The sequence below is a fragment of the Muntiacus reevesi genome, chromosome 5, assembly GCF_963930625.1.
Source record: "Muntiacus reevesi chromosome 5, mMunRee1.1, whole genome shotgun sequence".
Classification (NCBI taxonomy): domain Eukaryota; kingdom Metazoa; phylum Chordata; class Mammalia; order Artiodactyla; family Cervidae; genus Muntiacus; species Muntiacus reevesi.
In genome coordinates this window covers 54265825-54287964 of record NC_089253.1, presented here as the reverse complement: position 1 = coordinate 54287964, position 22140 = coordinate 54265825, and the positions used below count along the sequence as shown (strand labels likewise).

The 22140-nt window shown below is 37.6% G+C and overlaps 1 protein-coding gene across 2 annotated transcripts in view; it reads right to left on the bottom strand.

Annotated features, from left to right (window-relative positions):
• Positions 1-225: 225 nt before the first annotated feature.
• CR2 (complement C3d receptor 2) overlaps positions 226-22140 on the bottom strand; it is a 46188-nt gene continuing 24273 nt past the window's right edge. For both annotated transcript variants that reach the window (XM_065938304.1, XM_065938305.1), the window contains 14 exons: positions 21500-21676; positions 21319-21409; positions 20966-21042; positions 16176-16583; positions 15635-15811; positions 15476-15560; positions 15038-15123; positions 13651-14043; positions 12452-12637; positions 11159-11347; positions 10198-10221; positions 8189-8264; positions 3629-3734; positions 226-909 (listed from right to left, as the gene is read on the bottom strand). In XM_065938304.1, the coding sequence (XP_065794376.1) occupies positions 3644-3734; positions 8189-8264; positions 10198-10221; positions 11159-11347; positions 12452-12637; positions 13651-14043; positions 15038-15123; positions 15476-15560; positions 15635-15811; positions 16176-16583; positions 20966-21042; positions 21319-21409; positions 21500-21676 (2060 nt within the window). In that variant the 3' untranslated portion in view covers positions 226-909; positions 3629-3643. The remainder of the gene's footprint in view (positions 910-3628; positions 3735-8188; positions 8265-10197; positions 10222-11158; positions 11348-12451; positions 12638-13650; positions 14044-15037; positions 15124-15475; positions 15561-15634; positions 15812-16175; positions 16584-20965; positions 21043-21318; positions 21410-21499; positions 21677-22140) is intronic.

Sequence of the window (22140 nt, the reverse complement as noted above, 5' to 3'; positions counted from 1 at the left end):
GTGTTGTTGGATAAGTGTTGAGGATGAGGGAATTCAGTTTGTGGGTTAAGAGTTTGACTAACATGACAAAATGGTGGGATCCAGGATGCATAAGTGTTAAATCACAAACTCTAAAAACCCCAAAACTGTGTCTGTTATTCAAGAGTTCATTGACTCCAGAAAAAAGATCACAAAAGGCAAGTTTTTTTTTAAAAGATAAAATATATTTGAATGACTAATGTACACATTATCAAATGACATTTTACAAGCAACTATAGTTACCTCAGAGTTAAGCTTCAGAATTAAAACTTGACTCCCATAATTTTAAAAAAGATGTGCAAACTGGAATTACTGAGTGATTATAGAAAAGCAAAATATATTTGATGAGAAAAATTCAAATGAAGTGGAAATAAATGTGAGATGTTTAACTAAAACAGAGAAAGATGCTTTTATTAAAATAAAAACAGGCTTCCCAACAAATGTATGCCTATCATAACCAGAGGATATGCTTCATACTTTGCTTAAATAATTAAAACCACACTATAATTAAAAGTATATGGTAACAGTAAGTATGCTGATTACAGTATATGTGTCTAGATTCTTTCTAGACACAAGGAAAGCTCTTTTTAGTGGCTTCCTTAAAAATGTGACACTTCTTCAGAGATACGTAACTGTTTATAGCCATAGCCTGTCTCCAGTACATCACAGGTGAGGCTTCAAAAAGTCCTTGAAGAGCGCATGGCAGTGAAACTGGGCTCCCATCTTTACCATCAGGCCACTTTTCTTTGTTGTGCTTGAGACTGATTGCATATAGGAGTTAAATCTTATGAAACAATCTCACTGATGTTGAGACCATACTAATCCACTTGTTGACAGTAGAATGGTTTCTTTCCAACTGATATTCAGTTGGGTTCCAAGCAATGAGGCATACTGAAATAGATTAATTTCTATTTAGGAGGCAGCATAAAAAGCAGTGATGCAATTCAAAGTTTAAATATGAGTGTTAACCTTATCTCTACATAAACCAATTATAAGTGCCATAAACAGTGGAGCAACAAGCCTAGTAGAAGATATCATTCAATTAAATGGTCCTTCATCATATTACATGAAGCATGCAAATAATAATTAAGTTTTGTGTTGATAGATATGAATGAAAATAAATGAGGAAGCAATTAAAACAATGGTCTCATACTAACTTACTCAAATATTCATTCAACAAATATTTACACAATAGCTTTACTTTGGGCCCCCAGGGCTTTGGTTTTAGAGATCACTCTGGCATGGTCACTCCTGTCCTCTTCTCTTTTCCTGCAACTCATTAGCAACAAGGAATCTTTTCTTCCTCAACTGCCACAGCAGTTTTTCTGTCTAATTTATGGCACTTAAAGTTACACAATGATATGTATATGTCTTATTTTTCTGACTAAAATAAGTCCCAAGAGGGTAGAGATGGTATCTTCATTTTATATTTTATAACTTACATAGGAGAAAGCAGCTTGAAGTCAGATTTGAGCTTGAATTCTACTTTTGTCAATTACTGACCCCAAGTCTTTGGTCAAGAGAATCTTTTCTCCTTGGTTTTGTCACCGAGGATATTATATGCCCACTCAGGTATTACCTTGGAATAATACACCCCTTTTAAAGTTGCAGTGAAGGCTAAATGAGATAAGGCATGAAAGACCTTAGCATAAGGCCTGGGCCTAGCAAACCTTCGACTGTTCACCCCCATTTTCTCCTGGAAACCTCAGGGGGACTCTTCATGTTGCCTGTCAACCTTTCTGTACTCCCTGTCATTCAGACTTCACCTCTCATGGTGACAAATTAATACCTTCTCCTTGTCCTCAAGTCTTTAACATCTCCTTTTCTACTCTCCCTGTCAGCTGGTCATTTTGCTTTGTATTCACTGAGAAAGTAGAGGCATCAGAAGAGGACTTCTATGTGTGTTTTCCCAATCACATCTCCCCACCTGCCTTCATCTGCTCCCATGCATTCTCCCTTTCCTGTTACTAAGGCCGTGCTCCTGTCTGAGGCCTACCTCCCGCTTGAACACTAGATCCCATTCCTCCTAGCTTAGGACATTGCTCCCACAATTTTTCCTTTTCCTTCCCTATCATTTCCTTCCTTCCCCCTAGATCATTCTCTTCAGCTTATGGGAATAGCAATTATTTCTCCATTCTTACAAATATGTCCCTTTGCTTCTTATCCTTGCCATTACTCTACTTATCTACTCCTCTCAATAGAAAAAATCCTTGAAAGAGAAATCTCCAATTCCTCTCCTTTCATTGTCTCTTAAATTCACTTCAGTCAACTCCAATTTGCTCCTTTTCCTCTACACCAAAACTGTTATTATCAAGATTACCAGCAAATCTTATGCTAAACACAGGTCAGTTTTCACATTGATGTTCCTTGATCTATCAGCATATCTGGCAACGTCTCTCCTCCCTCCTCCTTACCGTTCTCTCTTTGCATGACTCTGGGAAAACCACACTCTGGGGCTCCCTCCTGTATCAGAGTGGCGTCTATGCTCTACGGTGTCAGCTGCTCCCCACTCCATGTCTCTTGATGTTGGAGCAGCCAGGGCTCAGCATTTGGACCCGTCTTCTTCCCTTGCCTATCTCACTCCCTTCACTGACCTTACTCGCTTTCATTATTCTGTATATGCATACACTGACAAGACCCAACTTTGTATCCCAAGTCTGATCCTATTCCTAAAATGTTGAGCTGTGCATCCAGCTATCTTTTTAGCACCTGGATGTGGATATCTTACATTTAACATCTCCAAAGTGAACTGCTCATGTTTCTCTCTGGTCCTGATTTCATTCTCAGTTGTCTTAATTAACAGCGACTCTATACTTTGAGCTGCTCAGGCCAAAAAATCCAGGCATCATCATTGACTTCTCCCTTTCTCTCATGCCCTGATACAAACTGTCAGCAAATTCTACTGTCACTATCTCAGAAATGCATGAAGAATCTGACCTCTCCTCACCAGGCTGGTAGTAGCCATTCACAACTTATTAGAGTTTTATGACAGAGTCCACGTGGAGGCATCATCTTTCACCCCTGGCACCTACACTCTCTTCTTGATGCAGCAGTTAAACTGATCATCTGCTTCCCTGCTTCAAATCCTTCAATGATTCTCATCTCAGAATAAACACCAAGTTCATTACAATGACCTAGCATACTCTATAGGGCTGACAATCTTCACCCTCCTCCCCGTGTGTGCCTCCAACGCAGCAGGAACATACCACCTTATTACACTCTTTGTACTTACTGCTTTTTCTTCCTCAGCAAGGCTGAGTCCTTTCTTCACACTAGTCTTTGCTGAACTGTCATTTTCTTAGTGAGGACTTCCCTTCCATCTATCCTTCCCTACCTAACCCCTTTTCTGTTTTTTTTTTTCACAATATTTATTTATTGATTGATTTTTCTTTTGCTATTTATCTAAATATTTGTTGAATAGATGAATAAATTAAAAAAAAAAAACAGGGACATGAGTTGGCAATGAGTAAGTTAACAGATTTTGTGCATGATTATTAAAGACCTATGCAACAGACCCATATATATTTAGTACTATGCTTATTGACAAATATAAATTGAAAGAAAATTTGACATAGAAATTAATAAAAATATTTAAAACTTCATTAGATACCAGTTTGTCTTCTGATTAGTTTGCTGGGCTGTATGGATCAGCAGAGTATAAGTCTAGTGTTTCTAAATGAACATCTTCTTTATGGTTTGTATTTGTGTAGTAATTGCTGAATGGAAAAAAAAGAAAAGAAAAGATAAATTATTTATTCACTGAAGATTACTATAAAGGTGTAACAGTTTTTTTCCTTTTTGCAATTCCCAACACATGGTAAGTGATTTTCATGGATGATTTCATTTTATTGTCTTAACTATCTTATGAAGTAATCACTATAATCCCCATTTTTTGGAAAGACCCATAAAAATAATTTGCTAAGCTACTAAGTGTCCAAATCAGAAGTTTCCACTGGGCAGCTTTATCCAGATCTTTTAATGACTAATAATTAGAACCCCCAGATTGAAAAAAGTTATAAAGAAACTTTCACTTTATAATATGATCACAAACTTACCTTTGGAGGACCAATCTTCCAATTTAACTTAAAAAGAATTTTTTTATATTTGATATTTAATTCAAAATCCTTATATAATCATGCAGCACTAAACTTTTTAAATGACTTTTAAGACATTTTTACTTTTTTTCTTTCAAAACACATGCACTTTGCTGTGCTTCTAAAACACTTTGTCAAAATTAGCAAAAGACAATAAAATGTGATTGTACTATCATGCAGAACTCTGAGACAAAATAATACAAAATTACTAGGAAAGAAAGATTACCACTAAGGGTACTTACAACTTGACACTCACTCTCACATTTAAGAGGTCAATTTACATATTTAGCAGGAAGATACATTAAAATTATTACAAAAGATATTTTTTAGGTTAATGTGAGATTTAGGTTTTATTGAAACATCATAGAAGGGAAGAAAAGAAAAACATAGTCTCTTCTTCACATGTTTGTATAACTTCAAAATATTTAATTTTGTTAGTAGACATTGATTTTTACGTGATTCATTACTTATTTTTCTTACAAAAAGTATTTAAGGCAGTTCAAGTGTCTGTATTAAGTATAAGAAACCAAACTGAAGTCAGTTAGAAAATGGAAACAGAATGAGTGATGCTTAGGAGTTTAATTTAACATATATGTTTAGTTCATAATCAACTGGAGCTCTTATGTACAGTATTTGATTTAAACATGCTAATAACTTTGTTAATAATTTTAATAATCAGACAGGAATATTATAAATTATTTGAGCTTATAGGTGTTCCCAGAGTTTGCAAATTTTCCTACACATGTAATGCTCTGATAGCAAACTTTGTAAAAGGAAGGAAGGAGATAGAGAACACCTTTTCTATTTATTTAAATTTCTATTTAAATTACTCTTGACTAAAATTATGTTCTAACTCCCTGTGACAAAATCCATGCAAATGACATCTCTATGTTTGTTTTCTTGAGACCTTTAACTATCATGAATTCTATTAAGCCATTTTCTCCCAACTTTCCTCTTACTTCTGACAGCTCCTTTCCCCTCTTGCCTTTTAAGTATTACTGTCATTCTGAGATCTGTTTTCATCCTTGTTCTAATCTATTTTCTGTTTGGTACCAAGGCTGCAATTGTGATTTAAACATCATCTACCTGAGTCCAGGCCTCTCTCTTGAGTCCTGGAAGAGGGGCCTGGAGTAGCAGTTCAGAACTGCACCATTTCCCCACCACAAACCTGTCCCTCTCTGTTTTTGGTGAACCACTGGATCCACCCAGTGGCACCCACTTGATTCAGACTTTGTGTCCCCTTCCTCCCACATTTAGCAGTTCACTAAACCGTGAAATACTGACTCATTGGAAGAGACCCTGATGCTAGGAAAGATTGAAGGCAGGAGGAGAAGGGGACAACAGAGGATGAGATGGCATCACCGATGTGATGGACATGAGTTTGAGTAAGCTCTGGGAGTTAGTGATGGACAGGGACACCTGGCGTGCTGCAGTCCATGGGGTCACGAAGGGTCAGACACGACTGAGCAACTGAACTGACTGAACTGAAATCCTGAAAAGCCTATTGTCTTCGTAGTGAAAATACTTCCTTTTAAGATTTTTTTTTGATATGTACCATTTTTAAAGTCTTTATTGAGTTTGTTACAACATTGCTTCTGTTTTATGTTTTGATTTTTTGGTCAGCAGGCATGTGGAATATTGGTTCCCAACCAGGTATTGAACATATACCCCCGCATTGGAAGGTGAAGTTTTAACCACTGGACTGCCAGGGAAGCCCTTGAATATATTTCTTATATCTATTGCATCCTCTTGATCCTCACCACTGCTGCTTTGGTTGACAACTCAGTACTGCCCCTTTTTAAAAAAATGAAAATCTGAAAATATTGTTTCTTTGCTTAAGATTCTACAGGGTAAATACCAACTCCTTGTCATGGCATACAAGGCTTTTGATGATCTAACTTTCAGACCATCTTTCCCCAAGACAGTTAAACATCAGTCCCATGAGATGTTAAAGGCATTTTATGAGAAAAAAGTTCAGCAGCCCAACTTGTCTGAGAGACTAGTTTTTGAAAAATTAAATAGGCTTCTTTAGTGTAGGACCTTAAATAGTCTCATGGTCATTGTGAATCCCCATGAGAAAAATGTAGAATCAAGTATTTCCCAATCTTATTTATTCATAGAACACCATTTCTCCTGAAATCATTCACAAAGCCAAGGTTATGTGATAAACTCTGATAAACACTACTGCCTAAAGTACCTCTCAACTATAGACCCTTGCCACACCTACTGGGCTTATGCCCTTCCAGGCCTAGAACACACTATTCAGGTTCAAATATGCCATTATTACATAATTTCAGTGTAGCCCCCTTCATGTCTGATGCCTGCACTAGGCATTATAGAACTCTGAAGAGTGCAATCAGATCATTTAGACAGATCCAAGTGATGTGGCTTGTTAAAGCAATTTTGCTGGAGTTTGTGGGTGACATGTTTGTGGTGACACAATTTGATCATCCCCCACTCGAAGTTATCTGAGATTTGGTAAGACTTTACCTGATTATCCTCCCTATCACTAGCATTTATTGATCCTTAAGAACCTGGGCACACAGAACATTCCCTGGCTGATACCTGATGATATCATTTGCTAAAAGTGTATCCTTTGCACCTATCAGAATATTCTGCAACTTCCATAAAATTTTATGTATCAGAGGGGATCTTTTATGTCACTTAAACCTATGCTAACTTCAACTTCAATCAGCATCACACATACTGTTCCCCAGGCATGTCAATTGCTTACGTAGTTCTTACAATATATGATGGAAAGGTAAGTCCCTCGGTCTTTACTCAAACTACACCTTCTACTTGGAATACTTTTCTCTACTTGTCTACATTCTGTGAGGCATACCTGCAACATTTTCTCCACTATGAAAGCTTTTCTGATCAAAATTCCTAAGTACTGACCATTTGACTGCATCTCCACCAAATATCACATAACCTACTCTGTCAATAATATTTTATGGATACAATTTTTTTAATAATAAATTTAAAATAAAATGAAAAAGTATGTCTAATTTATGGATGATAAACATAATATAGCAAAATGTAGAAATCTAGTAGTATATTTAAATAGTCATGAAAACAACAATTGAGTTGTTTAAAGATTGCTTAAACAAATAGAAAGGCCTAGTACGTTTCTGTATGAGAAAGCGTTACAGAAAATATGTCAATTCTCAAAGGTTAACCTATAGATTTAAATGTAATCACAATGTATCTGTCTTTAGAAAATGACAAATCATCTAAAACTCCTATAAGAACAAATAGAAAAAGGAGGAAAATCTTTAAAAACTATAATGAGGGGATTCTTGCCTTGTCAGAAATTATATCAGAAAACTACACTATTTGAATGCAAAGTGGTTTGTGATAGAAAAATAGACACATCAATGAAACAATAATAAAAGAATCCAGAAATATAACATATCCAGATATATTAATTATTTGATATATGACCAAGTTGGAACTTTCTGGAAAGCCATTTGGCAATATTAACTAAGCATCTAAATATTCATACACTTATTCCTAGAATTCTAGGAATCTAAGCTAAGGAAATATGGAGATGTAGAAGTTTCTTTAAGTTTTTCTTGTCTTTATTTATTATGAAAATAAATGTGGAAGCAGCTTAAAATCTACACAATATAGATACATATGATAGAAAAATATGCAATCAAATTGGTAAAAAGAAAATGTGATTTAAATATAAAAATAGGCTAAATGAAAAAAAATTCAGGCAGGAGACTATAAGGCCAATATTGCAGTTTAAAAAAAAGAAAGAAATAAGAAAATAATCATATAGGCAAGTACCAAATATCAGTAGCTTTTATGACTGGGATTTTTCCCTATTTTTTAGATTTTTTATTATGTATAAATAAATATAATCTTATCTGTATAAATATCATTCAAATAAAATTAATGCTTGTTATCTTTTAAGTTCATACAGAAAGGATCTTCTATTTAATACAAGATACCTTATTTCAGTTATCACATTGAAGTATTTATTTCATTTAACTTGTGCTTCTGTGTTTAGTTTCAGGAAAGAAGTCAAAATCTTTTGTGCATTTTGGTCAAGCAGGCATCAAACTTACCGTTCTCTGTGTTTTAATATCATGCGTAAGGTGACAGCACCCAAGCAAAAAAGTGCTACTACCCCGGCAGAAAAACCTAAAATACAAAACAGAGTATTAAATGATAGAAATTGTAACCCACATTGTTTTGAAGTGATTGTGGTGCCTGTTCCTAGTGGGGGGGAAAATATTATGTGACTTTTTTGCTTATTCTTCTTCAGCCATACAGATATTCAATTCCAAAATAGTTGTATGTGGGCTTAAATTTTGGATTTAATCCACTTCATATTTATCCTAAAGCACCAAGCATTTGACCACAAGGTTCCAGTCAAGTTTAGGTTCAGCTTTTCTGTTCTTTTCAGCTTTATTAGTGATATTCTTGTCACTGGAGTGAAATTAGCAGCTCAGGACACCAGGATTCTGTGACTTTTCATACATCATTTAACTCTCAGTTGTGAAATACATTTTGCCACTGCAGAATAAACTAGTCTGTTTTGATAGCAACCAAACCATGCAAAAGACCAATAGTTAAATGAAAGTTTTGTGCGTGGTGCTCAGTAGCTCAGTCATGCCGGACTCTTTGCAACCCCAAGGACTATAGCCTGTGAGGCACCTCTGTCATAGAATTCTCCAAGCAAGAATACTGAAGTAGGTTGTCACTTCCTTCAGGGTATCTTCCCAACTGAGAGATTGACCCTACATCTCTTGCATCTTCTGCACTGACAGGTGAATTCTTTACCTGTGCACCATATGGGAAGCCCAAACGTTTAGTAAACCTAAACTTTTGAACTAAAAACTGGGAGTGGCTGGTGAAGTCATTCATTTCATCTTATCCAAAAGTGACAGTTTGTGATGTGAAGTGCACATTGTAAGAGCCTTAGTACACTTTAAAAAAAAAAGTACAATTTCTTATGATTTCAAATGAAAAAACTTAACAGGCAGGATACAGGGCTTTCCTGGTGGCTCAGATGGTAAAGAATCTGCCTGCAATGCGGGAAACCTGAGTTGGATCCCTGGATTGGGAAGATGCCCTGGAGAAGGGAATGGCAACCCATTCTAGTACTCTTGCCTGGAGAACTCCGTGGACAGAGGAGCCTGGTGTACTACAGTCCATAGGGTGGCAAAGAGTTGGACACGACTGAGGGACTAAGCACAGCATATATCAGTTCAGCTCAGGCGCTCAGTCACGTCTGACTCTTTGCTACCCGTGGACTGCAGCACTCCAGGCTTCCCTGTCCATCGCCAACTCCCGGAGCTTACTCAAGGTCATATCTATTGAGTTGATGATGCCATCCAACCACTCATCTTCAGTTGTCCCCTTCTCCTCCTGCCTTCAGTCATTCCCAGCATCAGAGTCTCTTCAAATGAGTCAGTTCTTCACATCAGCTGTATTGGAGTTTCAGCTTCAGCATCAGTCCTTCCAATAAATACTCAAGACTGATTCCCTTTAGGATGGACTGGTTGGGTCCCCTTGCTGCCCAAGGGACTCTCAAGAGTCTTCTTCAACACCACAGTTCAAAAGCATCAATTCTTCAGCACTCAGCTTTGTTTATAGTCCAACTCTCACATTCATACATGACTACTAGAAAGACCAAAGCTTTGACTAGACGTACCTTTGTTGGCAAAGTAATGTCTCTGCTTTTTAATATGCTGTCTAGGTTGGTCATAACTTTTCTTTCAAAGAGCAAGCATCTTTTAATTTCATGGCTGCGGTCACCATCTGCAGTGATTTCAGAGCCCCCCAAAATAAAGTCTGTCACTGTTTCCATTGTTTCCCCATCTATTTGCCATGAAGTGATGGGACCGGATGCCATGATCTTAGTTTTCTGAATGTTGAGTTCTAAGCCAACTTTTTCACTCTCCTCTTTCATTTTCATCAAGCGGCTCTTTAGTTCTTCTTCGCTTTCTGCCATAAGGGTGATGTAATCTGCATATCTGAGTTTATTGATATTTCTCCAGGACCTCAAATTTTACATACATTTGTATAAATTACCATTAGAGGCTTTATTGAAGAATTTAAGAAAACTTACCAGCAATAAGAGGAGCAAGTGAACCTAAGGAAAATACAAAATCATGAAAACATTAGTCTAGTTGCACAGCTCCGCAGAGCTCCAAATACCATGGATATCCCAGAAATTAACACTCAGATCCCTCTTCTTTAAGTCTACTTAAAAAGATGTATCAGAACACTGAATTATACTCAATATTTCTTCATTTTTTATATAACAACTTCATTGGAATTTAAATTTTTTTCTTCTTTAAGATGAGGTAGTTCATTCATGAAAAAAAAAAAGCAATAAACTCAACTTCATAATCAGGGATTTCTCAGGTCAGAATGCAATGAACCATTACGACAGGTTAGTTAGCATATTTTTGGAGGTTCATGTCATATCAGTAAGCACTTATAAATCAAGATCCAACAATAGAAGAAGTCTAAGGGGCAACTTCTTTCAGAATACAGTCTATCTTTTGTATCTGTGGATTCAACCAACCACTAATCAAAAATATTTGAAAAAGTAAAATATTCCAGAAAGTTCAAAAAAGCAAAGTTCACGCTGTGAGTCCAGCATCTATTACATAGCATTTACATTGCATTGGGTATTATAAATAATATAGAAATGATTTCAAGTATATAGGAGGATGTGCACAGATTATATGCAAATACTATGCTGTTTTACATAAGGGACTTAAGAATCTGCAGATTTTTGTATCTAAGGGAGTCCTAGAACCAATTCCCCTGAGGATACCAAAGGACCACTGTATAAGGCTGTTACTTTTGCACCTTTTAAATCAGTGCTCATCTCTCTTTATAGTCTTTCTTTACTTTCCCAATCTTCAGAAAGTCTCACTTCAAATTCTTCTGTTACTGTACCACTGATCACAAACCTATGTCAATGTAAAACACAGGAGTCCCTAAAATTGAGGGATAACCCTCCGTCTCCTCTTTCCAGTGAAACTAGTAGAAGCTGCAGTGAAGCTCTTTGCACTTACTGGGTGATTTGCAAACAGCCAAGGGAGGGTTCCATCGGTGATCTTCCTGACACTGGCTCTGGGGACTGCCTTCTAGGGTATACCCGTCTTCACATACTAAAGTGACAACAGCTCCATATTGATACATTCTTCCAGGCTCCAGCCCATTCTGGATTCCATTTGTATGTTCTGGGAAGCTACAGTTCACCTCTGAAAATAAAGGAATATGATTGAATCTGTGTCATATTTTGACCTTTTACTAAGAATGTAGATATTGCCCTTAATGGAAAGATGTATGAAACCAATTTATTCTATTCTCAATTGGTAAAACATCACTGAAATAACACAAAATTATATCCTAGGCATAGACTTTTAGTGTCTGCCATCTACCTCAATAACACCCCGCTTATCAAATCACTTTCTTTCTTATGCTTTAGTCTCTAAACCAATAATGAGTAATTATTGTGGCTTCTTAGAGAAATGATGCAGGCTGAATGAGTAATGCTAGGACTTCTGAATTATTTCCTCAACTTCTACTCTTGTTCTCCAATTCTTCTTACATATGAATATTTCCTCTTTTCTTCTTTTGTCTTTTCAGTGTAGTGGCCAATAGTGTGAGATTTTGGATTTGAACCTAACTCTAGGGCTTTCAAGTTGTTTGACTCTGTATAAGTTATAAATCCCTCCATTCTACTAGGACCTCATTGATAATACAGGAATAATGACACCAATCTCTGATGGTTCTCATGAGGATTAAATGACAGAAGGCATGCAAAGTGCTGTGTACCCTAAGTGCTCAACTAATATTTAATATTAACTCACCACTCATACTTCATATGCACTATTTATGATAGTAAAAATGACATTCTGAAACTTTTATAAGTATACCCATAATCCTACCACCACTTACAGGGAAATATGCTCAAAAAATTATGTTTTAGGAGCATTTTGTCAAATGCACACTTATCATAACTGTAACCACAGTGCACATTCAATCTGCACTAGTTGTTTAATCTATATAAGTTGTAGTTGTTTAATCATAAAGACTTCATCTATCTATATTTAAATGACTACATATATGATAGCTCATATAGACTAGGCCTTCAGCCATTTTCTCTATTTTGCAATATTTAGATTACTTCATCTATTAATCCAATTAAATCCATTTAATTGGATTAAATACAGTAATTAAATGTATTTAATTAAATGATGCCATTAACGCATTTGTTTGGCTATCTTAAGTTGAAAGTACTTAACTGGAAATACTTGGAATAAATTTTATTTGAGAAATGAGAAAACAAAGAGAGAACACACCTTTGCAATACGGGGCAGGTCGGTTCCAAGTCCCCTCGTGCGTGCACAGGAGGAGCGCCTCTCCCACGAGCAGGTAGCCCTGGTCGCAGCTGTACAGGATGGACATTCCGGGAGAAAACCGAGTTATGTCTCCACCAGTGTGGTTTCCATGGGAGATCCTAAACGGACGCTGACAGCCTACGAAAGCTTGGACATCAATGTGAAAGGATGTTTAGTTTAGTACCGAGGAACAGATAGTCAGTACTCTCTGTAGCTGATAACAATACAGAGAGAAGGCAGGCAACAAGCCAACTGATCAGTATCCAAAAAGCCTCACTCCACCCAAACCAAGCAGTACAGGACAGATATTTGCATTTCCTCCCTACACCATATACGATCTGAAAGCACACGTCAGTGGTTGCAGCCTACAAGTGTAATCCATCAAAGAACAGCAATCTTTTCTCTTTAAATGATAAAAAGGTTGTAGTCAAGTGTCACACCTTCAAATATCTACAGGCACCAAGAAGTGATGCCAAGTTATAGAGCACCTATCTTTCTGAAAATGGCAGACACTGCCTAATTGAAGCTACTGGTACCTTGCAGGAAAGCAAAGGGGATCTTCACTGTATCACAGATTCATGGTTTATCTTGGGCAATAGAGATGGCTCTCACTTAAAATAAGACTGCTATGCTAGACAGAAATAAACAGTTCTGAATTCAGTTCTTGGTTGCCATTTGGCATTCTCTGTTGCAGACAGCCACTGACAGGGATAAAACTACCAATGACAACTAAAATTACAAGACAATTAAGTAGGTTTTAAGGCTAGCTCATTTCTCTAGAATACTCAGATATCTCTTTATGGCTGATAGCACAGCCTTAAATATGAAATCATCAAGCACTGTTACTGCCAAACATTTGCTGAAAAAGATATATGCATTTTTGCCACTCTAAACTAATAAAAATAATACATTTGGAAGATCCCATCAATTTAGAAGTTAACCATTATTCTTTCATGTACCTCTTGTCAACATGCTTGGAAAGAAAAGGGAAAACAAAAAATGAGCTGAGAAAATAAGACAAGCAAATATTTTGTAAAAATAATATGATCTCCTAAACTTTTAACTTGCCTTTCTATAGGTGAAATGACAAGTGCAGATTCAAAACCCCTTCTTAAAAATTCTATGTAATACCCCATATTTTATTTCTTAGAATATCTTACCCTTTCTGATGCAAGTTGGTACACCTGGCACCCATTTGTTGTCAGTATGGCACCTAATCAAGTGACTGCCATTCATTATGAAGCCGGGATTGCAGACAATATGTAATATGTCATTGTGGGAATATGGAGACTGAGTTTTATTTAGCTTCTTTCCATGCATGACTTCTGGGTCAGGGCAGTGAGTCACAGGGGAAGATTTTACACACTGTGGGGCAGGTCCACTCCAAAATACATGTCCTTTAGAATCACTTATGCACCGTATACTTTTCTCTCCCAGGAGATCAAATCCTTGATCACATTCATAAAAGACTTCGTTTCCATATTGAAAGTCTTTTGCCAGCACACCCCTGTGCCTCCCATTTTTAATCACTGGTGGAGACTGACATTTGATAACTGCAAAAGAGAACAGGAAATTCTACTTCAGCCAGTACACCATGGTGGACAGTCTTCATTCAGATACAAACACAACTATGCAACGGTGTGTACTGCACATGGCTAGAAAGCAGTTTCCTGGAGGAGGGGATGGCAATCCACTCCATTCTTGCCTGGAAAACTCCATGGACAGAGGAGCCTGGCAGGCTACAGTCCATGAGGTCGCAAAGAGTTGGACATGACTGAGGGACTAAGCACACATAAAGTTATTTAAATTTTAGACGCTGGATCATGCTTTCTTTAAAAAACTTTATTGAATTTTTTGACTCTATGAATAATACATACTCATTCCAAAATAATTCAGAAAATAGAGTACAGATATAGAGAAAAGAATAAATACAGCTATGTTCCCATGAAATAAATAGTTTATATTGTTATTTTTTTAATTTTGAGCAATTAGCAGGCCTACTACAAATACAGTCATTCCTCAGTATCCACAAGGGACTGATTCTGGGGTCCCCCATCAGTACCAAATTCCAAGGATGCTTAAGCTCCTTATATAAAACAGCATAGTATTTGCATTTAACCTACTCACAGCCTCCTATATATTTTAAATCACCTCTAGATGACTTATAATACTGAATACAACATAAATGCTATCTAAATATTTACAAATACAATGTAAATGCTAGGTAAATAGTACCCAGCACATAGCAAATTCAAGTTTAGCTTTTGGAAACTTTCAGGATTTAAAATATGTATATAATATATATATGTATTATTTGTAGTTGGTTGATCCACAGTTATGAAGCCTGCAAATACAGAGGGTCAACTGTATTCATTTCCTACTTGACAGTTTTGTTTCCCAATGCTAGTACTATGTAAATACTAAAACAAGTTTTATATAGACTAAGCTAGAATACATACACTGCTGAGGCATAGATTAGCTCTGCAGTGACCTGTCCTCTTTACCTTTTTACAACCCCACGGACAAATTTTCTTTTTTTTAACTTACTTTCACAAAGTGGAATCTTTTGGAACCAAACCCTATTTTCATCATCTTGACATTTCTGATAAGTGTGTCGTACAGTCTTCTGGTACCTAGAGAGAGATTATAATACATTTTCTCTTCTTAAAAATCACATCTCTGAAACCTAGCCTCCTCAAACCACTAATATAGAGGTACTTCTAAATAAGAAATTTGGCACAGAGGAGTCAAAAGTCTTGGCCCTTTAAGTAAGAAAACTGCTTTAGACTTAGAATGCTCCCAGCAAAGACATTTCCATGTCAAGAAAGGACTGAAAATTTAGAGATGCTAGTTAGACCTTTAGAACCTCGCATCCTGTTAGTGTGACAATGAGCAACCTCAAAAGGGAGTCACCAGGACAAATTGAGGCTAAAATTAATGCACAAAGCAAGGTGGAGACCCTTTATGAGAATGAATCTTACTAACCCATCTTGGCAAGATGTATTAACTGGTATCACAAGTGAACCATCTGGAGGCTCTTGACCATCTTTCAAAGGTTGGCATGGTGCTTCTAGAGGAGCAAAGTTGGAATTACTTATACATGCTTAGTATAAAAGAGAAAGACAACTCAGGAACTGAAAATACCTTCACACCGAGGGACAGAAGGACTCCAATTTCCTGAAGGCATACAATGAATGGATCTGTTTCCCACAAGCAAGTAACCAGGGTCACAGGTGTAGTCTACAGTCATCCCAGAGACAAAGAGGACCCTATTTCCACCTGTATGCTGACCATGGTGGAGCCCAGAGGGTGGCTGACAGCCTGGAGAGAAAACTTCCCACATAAATACCAAAAAAACTCAAGAACACTGAGTACACAACATTTGACAAAAGACAATCTGAAACTTTTAAGAAAGAGATCAAGCTCTTATTCATTACTGAGTGCTTTCTGCTCTTTTGAAGGAAACTGGCACCTTAAAAACAGATCCATTGAATTATCTACCCCGACTATATCCCATATCCAAGGGAGCATTTGCATAATGAATATAAACAACACAAATAGACTGTTTTAATACAATGGTAATCTATGCCCCTTTGCTTTTTCCCACAACTCTAGCTTTGGGCAGGAGATAACAAACAAGAATAAACAAATAAATACCTCTGTTTTTTTTCCACTTGATTTTTACCTTTTTCACAAACTGGTATTTCAGGATCCCAGGTGTTATTGGCTTTGCAACGAACCTGACTGCTGCCCTTCAAAATAAATCCATCATCACAATTGAATATCACACTGTCATTGTAGGAATAAGGAGCTTCCTTGACAGATATCTTGTATGCATTTGCAACATCGACACGTGAGCACTGAACAGCAGGGAGGGAAAGGCTACAGACAGGAGCAGGGCCACTCCAGATGCCTGTCTCTTGATCGTTGCTTATACAACGAATTGTGCTCTCCCCAATGAGGTCATACTTCACTCCTCTCTCTGGCCCAGGGTTACATGTGTAAGTGACTGTAGTTCCATACAGGACATCTTCTGAAGAACTGCCTGTGTGTACTCCATTGTCGATAACAGGAGGTGGTGGGCAGGTGATATCTGGAGAGAGGAGAACTTACACTACAATTCTGTTTCAGTATTAGACACCAAAGAAAAGAAATGAAGCTGATTATAAATCTTTTATCTGATTTACTAGAGAATATGGGTGATATGATTATGTTTTGTGTCAAAACTTATTATGTGTGTAAAATTCAATTTAAAAGATTTCATTGAAAAGATCTTTGCAATGTGTTAAAAGATATATATAAATATATTGTGACTAAAGTCTGATAGCAAATTATTAAGAAAAGGATTCTTTTTATAACAACCAATAGGTCAATAGGCAGACAGAATGAAAACCACAATCACAGAAAACTAACCAAACTGATCACAGGGACCACAACCTGTCTAACTCAATGAAACTATGAGCTATGCCATGTAGGGCCACCCAAGACAGATGGTTCATGGTGGAGAGTTATAACAAAATATGGTTCACTGGAGGAGGAAATGGCAAACCACTTCAGTATTCTTTCTTTGAGAACCCCATGAACAGTATGATAAGGCAAAAAGATATGACACTGAATGATGGCCTCCTCAAGTTGGTAGGTGCCCAATATGCTACTGGAGAAGAGTGGAGAAATAACTCCAGAAAGAATGAAGAGACAGAGCCAAAGTGAAAACAATGCCCCGTTGGGGATGTGACTGATGACAGAAGTAAAGTCTGATGCTGTAAAGAACAATATTTCATAGGAACCTGGAATGTTAGGTTCATGATTGAAGGTAAATTGGAAATGGTCAAACAAGATGACAAGAGTGAACATCAACAGTTTAGGAATCAGCAAACTAAAATGGACTGGGATGGGAGAATTTAGTTCAGATGACCAATATATCTAATCACTGTGGACAAGAAGCCCTTAGAAGAAATGGAGTTGTCCTCAAAGTCTACAAAAGAGTCTGAAATGCAGTACTTGAGTGCAATCTCAAAAATGACAGAATGATCTCTGTTCATTTCCAAGGCAAACAATTCAATATCACAGTAATCCAAGTCTATGCACCAACCACTAATGTGGAAGAAGCTGAAGTTGAATGGTTCTAGGATGACCTACAAGACCCTCTAGAACTAACACCCAAAAAAGATATCCTTTTCATCACAGGGGACTGGAATGCAAAAGTAGGAAGTCAAGAGATACCTGGAGTAACAGGCAAGTTTGGCCTTGGAGTACAAAATGAAGCAAGGCAAAGGTTAACACAGTTTTGCCAAGAGAATGAACTGGTCATAGCAAATACCCTTTTCCAGCAACACAAGAGATGACTCTATACATGGACATCACCAGATGGTCTATATCAAAATCAGATTGATTATATTCTTTCCAGGTGAAAATGGAGAAGCTCTATACAATCAGCAAAAACATGACTGGGAGCTGACTGTGGCTCAGATCACGTATTCCTTATTGCAAAATTCAGACTTAAATTGAAGAAAGTAGTGAAAACCACTAGAAGATTCAGGTAAGACCTAAATCAAATCCCTTATGATTATACAGTGGAAGTGACAAATAGATTCAAAGGATTAGATCTGATAGAGTGCCTGAAGAACTATAGACAGAAGTTCATGACATTGTACAGGAGGCAGTGATTAAGACCATCTGAAAGAAAAAGAAATGCAAAAAGTCAAAATGGTTTCCTGAGGAGGTCTTACAAATAGCTAAGAAAAGAAGAGAAGTGAAAGGCAAAGGAGAAAGGGAAAGATATACCCATCTGAATGCAGAGTTCCAAAGAATAGGAGAGATAAGAAAGCCTTCTTCAGCGATCAATGCAAAGAAATAGAGGAAAACAATAGAATGGGAAGAAACTAGAGATCACTTCAAGAAAATTAGAGATATCAAGGGAACATTTCATGCAAAGATAGGCTCAATAAAGGAAAGAAATTGTGTAGACATAACAGAAACAGAAGGTATGGCAAGAAGATATTGCAGAAGCAGAAGATATTGCAAGAAGAGGTGGCAAGAATAAACAGAAGAGTTACACAAAAAAGATCTTCAAGACTCAGATAATGATCATCCTGTGATCACTCACCTATAGTCAGACATCCTAGAGTGAGAATTTAAGTGCAGCAGTTTCACAGCACCATCTTTTAGGATTTGAAATAGCTCAGCTGGAGTTCCATCATTTCAAATCCTAAAAGATGGTGCTGTGAAACTGCTGCACTCAATATTCCAGGAAATTTGGAAAACTCAGCAGTGACCACAAGAATGGAAAAGGTCAGTTTTCATTCCAATTCCAAAGAAAGGCAATGCCAAACTAGGTTCACAGTACCGCACAAATGTTCACCCGCTAGTAAAATAATGCTCAAAATTCTCCAAGCCAGGCTTCAACAGTACATGAACCAAGAACTTCCAGATATTCAAGCTGGATTTAGAAAAGGCAGAGGAACCAGAGATCAAATTGCTAACATCAGTTGAATTGTAGAAAAACAAGAGAGTTCCAGAAGAACATCTACCTCTGCTTTATTGACTATGCCAAAGCCTTTGACTGTGTGGATCACAACAAACTGTAGAAAATTCTTAAAGAGATGGGAACCCCAGACAACCTTACCTGTCTCCTGAGAAATCTGTACACAGGTCAAGAAGCAACAGTTAGAACCAGATATGGAACAACGGACTGGTTCCAAATTGGGAAAGGAGTACATCAAGGCTGTATATTATCACCCTGCTTGTTTAACATATGCAGAGTACATCATGCAAAATACTGGGCTGGATGAAGCACAAGCTGGAATCAAGACTGCCAGGAGAAATATCAGTAACCTAAGATAAGCAGAAGACACCACCCTTACGCAGAAAGTGAAGAGGAAGTGAAGAGCCTCTTGATGAAAGTGAAAGAGGAGAGTGAAAACGCTGGCTTAAAACTCAACATTCAAAAAACAAAAATCATGGCATCCGGTCCCATCACTTCATTATAAACAAATGGAGAAACAATGCAGTGACAGACTTTATTTTTTTGGCTCCAAAATCACTGAAGATGGTGGCAACAGCCATGAAATTAAAAGGCACTTGCCCTTTGGAAGAAAAGGTATGACCAACCTAAACAGCATATTAAAAAGCAGAGATATTACGTTGTCAGAAAAGGTCCTTCTAGTCAAAGCTGGAGGGCTATGAGGGCTTCTCTCATAGCTCAGTTGGTAAAGAATCTGTCTGCAATGCAGGAGACCTGGGTTCAATACCTAGGTCAGGAAGATACCCTGGAGAATAAAATGGCAACCCACTCCAGTATTCTTGCCTGGAGAAGCCCATGGACAGAGGAGCCTGGCAGGCTACAGTCCATGGGGTCACAAGAGTCAGACATGACTGAGTGACTAAGGAGAGAAAGAGAGTCAAAGCTATGGTTTTTCCCATAGTCATGTGTGAATGTGAGAGGTGGACCATAAAGAAAGTGGAACACAGAAGAATTGGTGCTTTTGAACTGTGGTGTTGGAGAAGACTCTTGAGAGTCCTTTGGACTGCAAGGAGATCAAATCAGTCAATCCTAAAGGAAATCAGTCTTGAATATTCATTCGAAGGACTGCTCTGAAGCTGAAGCTCTGATACTTTGGCCACCTGATGCAAAGAACTGACTCACTGGAAAAGACCCTGATGCTGGAAGGACTGAAGTCAGGAGGAGAAGGGGACACCAGAGGATGAGATGGTTGATTGGCATCACCTACGTGACTGACATGTGTTTGAGCAAGCTCTGGGAGCTGGTGATGGACAGGGCAGCTTGGCGTGCTGCAGTCCATGGAGTCACAAAGAGTTGGATACAACTTTGTACTAAACTGAACTGAATAAGTCAATAAACAGCACAGCGGAATAGAATTAAGGTTTTTTGAGATGGCATGTCTTTGGGTTGTGATGGTATGGTAGGTTAGCCAAGAATTTTTATTGTTGATTGAACATCTACTTTTTGATAGGCAATATTCTCATCCTTAATGTAAGGATAGTAGTATTTAATTATAACAACTTTGAGGTCTGCAATCTTATGGCTACATTACAGATAAGAGGTGTGAGTTCAGAGAAGTTACATAAATTGCCCCAGGTCAATAAATAGAAATGGAATCTGAGTTCAGATCCCATCTCAGTCCTCTTTCTCTCCACTAAGCTTGTACACCCAAACTTAAGGATGGCGGTTCATATACTTGTTGACCTCATTACTATTATTCTCCCATATCACATAGGAGAATCAGTAACTAAATGCATTCACATTAAGTGATTGCTATGCTTTGAGCAAAAAGAGGGGGCAACAGAAAGCAAAACTGTGCAACTATAACTATTAACAGAGAGAAAAGAATGGAATCTAATATTCATAATCCCATAACATGGCTAAAACAGAAATCTCACAGGAAGCTAGATCCTCTGTTATTCGTATTCATTGATCTCACATTATTCTAGATCCTCTGCTATTTTTCTACTCACCTTTACAAAGACGAATTTCCATAAACCAAGGAATTGTGCCTTGACACTGCTGATAAACACTCTCACCCAGTCGGTACCTAGGGACAAAGAGTCAAGACATTTTGTCATCTGTGGACCGTTAGCCTAAGCAAGAGCTGTTGGCTCAATAGCAGGTATTACTTTCAGGACAGGCAACTATAGGAACAAAAATGTAGCCACCAACAGCACAACCCATCCACTGAACAGCACAGTTTCCATTAATGGAAAAATAGAGTGATCAGCCTTCCACAGACCCGTGAAGAAGGTCTTTGAGATAAACTCTTAACACAGAGCTTGCAGTGTACCTAGTGTAATCTGAGATAGTCATCCCTTACCCTTCATCACAAGAAGAGTTAACATCTGGTCTAATGAATTGGTTCTTGGGTTTTTTAAAGACTTGCTTTCCGACAGGTTCACATTCTGCCACTAAGAAAAAAAGGGAGAATGAGAAATCAACTGAAGGCCATCTCAAAACCAAAAAATTTTTTAAAAAATCAAAAATTCAAAGCCTGGCACCTTTGCATGTGGGAGCAGTGGGTATCCACACTCCATCAGGGGTGCAGCGTATGGATTCTTCCCCCACCAGCACATAGCCAAGGTCACAACTGTATTTTATGGATGTTCCAGGGTCAAAGCGAACCCTGTGTCTGTCTTCCTTTTGCCCATGGAGGATTTTAGGAGGGGCTTGACAATCTGAAAGAAAGGCAGAAATTTTTCTTATGTGAACACCAGAGAAAAGCGAGCCAAACATACTGATATCAGTGCTACCGCTGCATTCTGGCGGTGGGTGCACACAGACATAACCCGGCAGCCCAGTTTTGCTAACTTCAGATCAGTGGTTATCATTTCATGTTTCTTCTGCATTCAGACCTCTGTAGATTGTTTTCCATTCCAACTGAGTGCTCCATTTGCTGTCTCTTCCTGTCTTAAGGAATCCTCTTGTATGCTTTTAATGGGAGATTCTGATCTATCTGTAGGGTGGGATTTTCCTAAAGTCTCTTTTAAGAAATCACTGTTAAGACAAGCAAACATCTTTCCCAGTTTTTTTTTTTTTTTTCCTTTAAAGAAATGGACAACTTAGTAAGCCCCTAATGTTTTTCTGCCAAGGATACTTCCACAAAATGAATGGCAGACAGTGTTTTTAAAGGCTTCTGCAT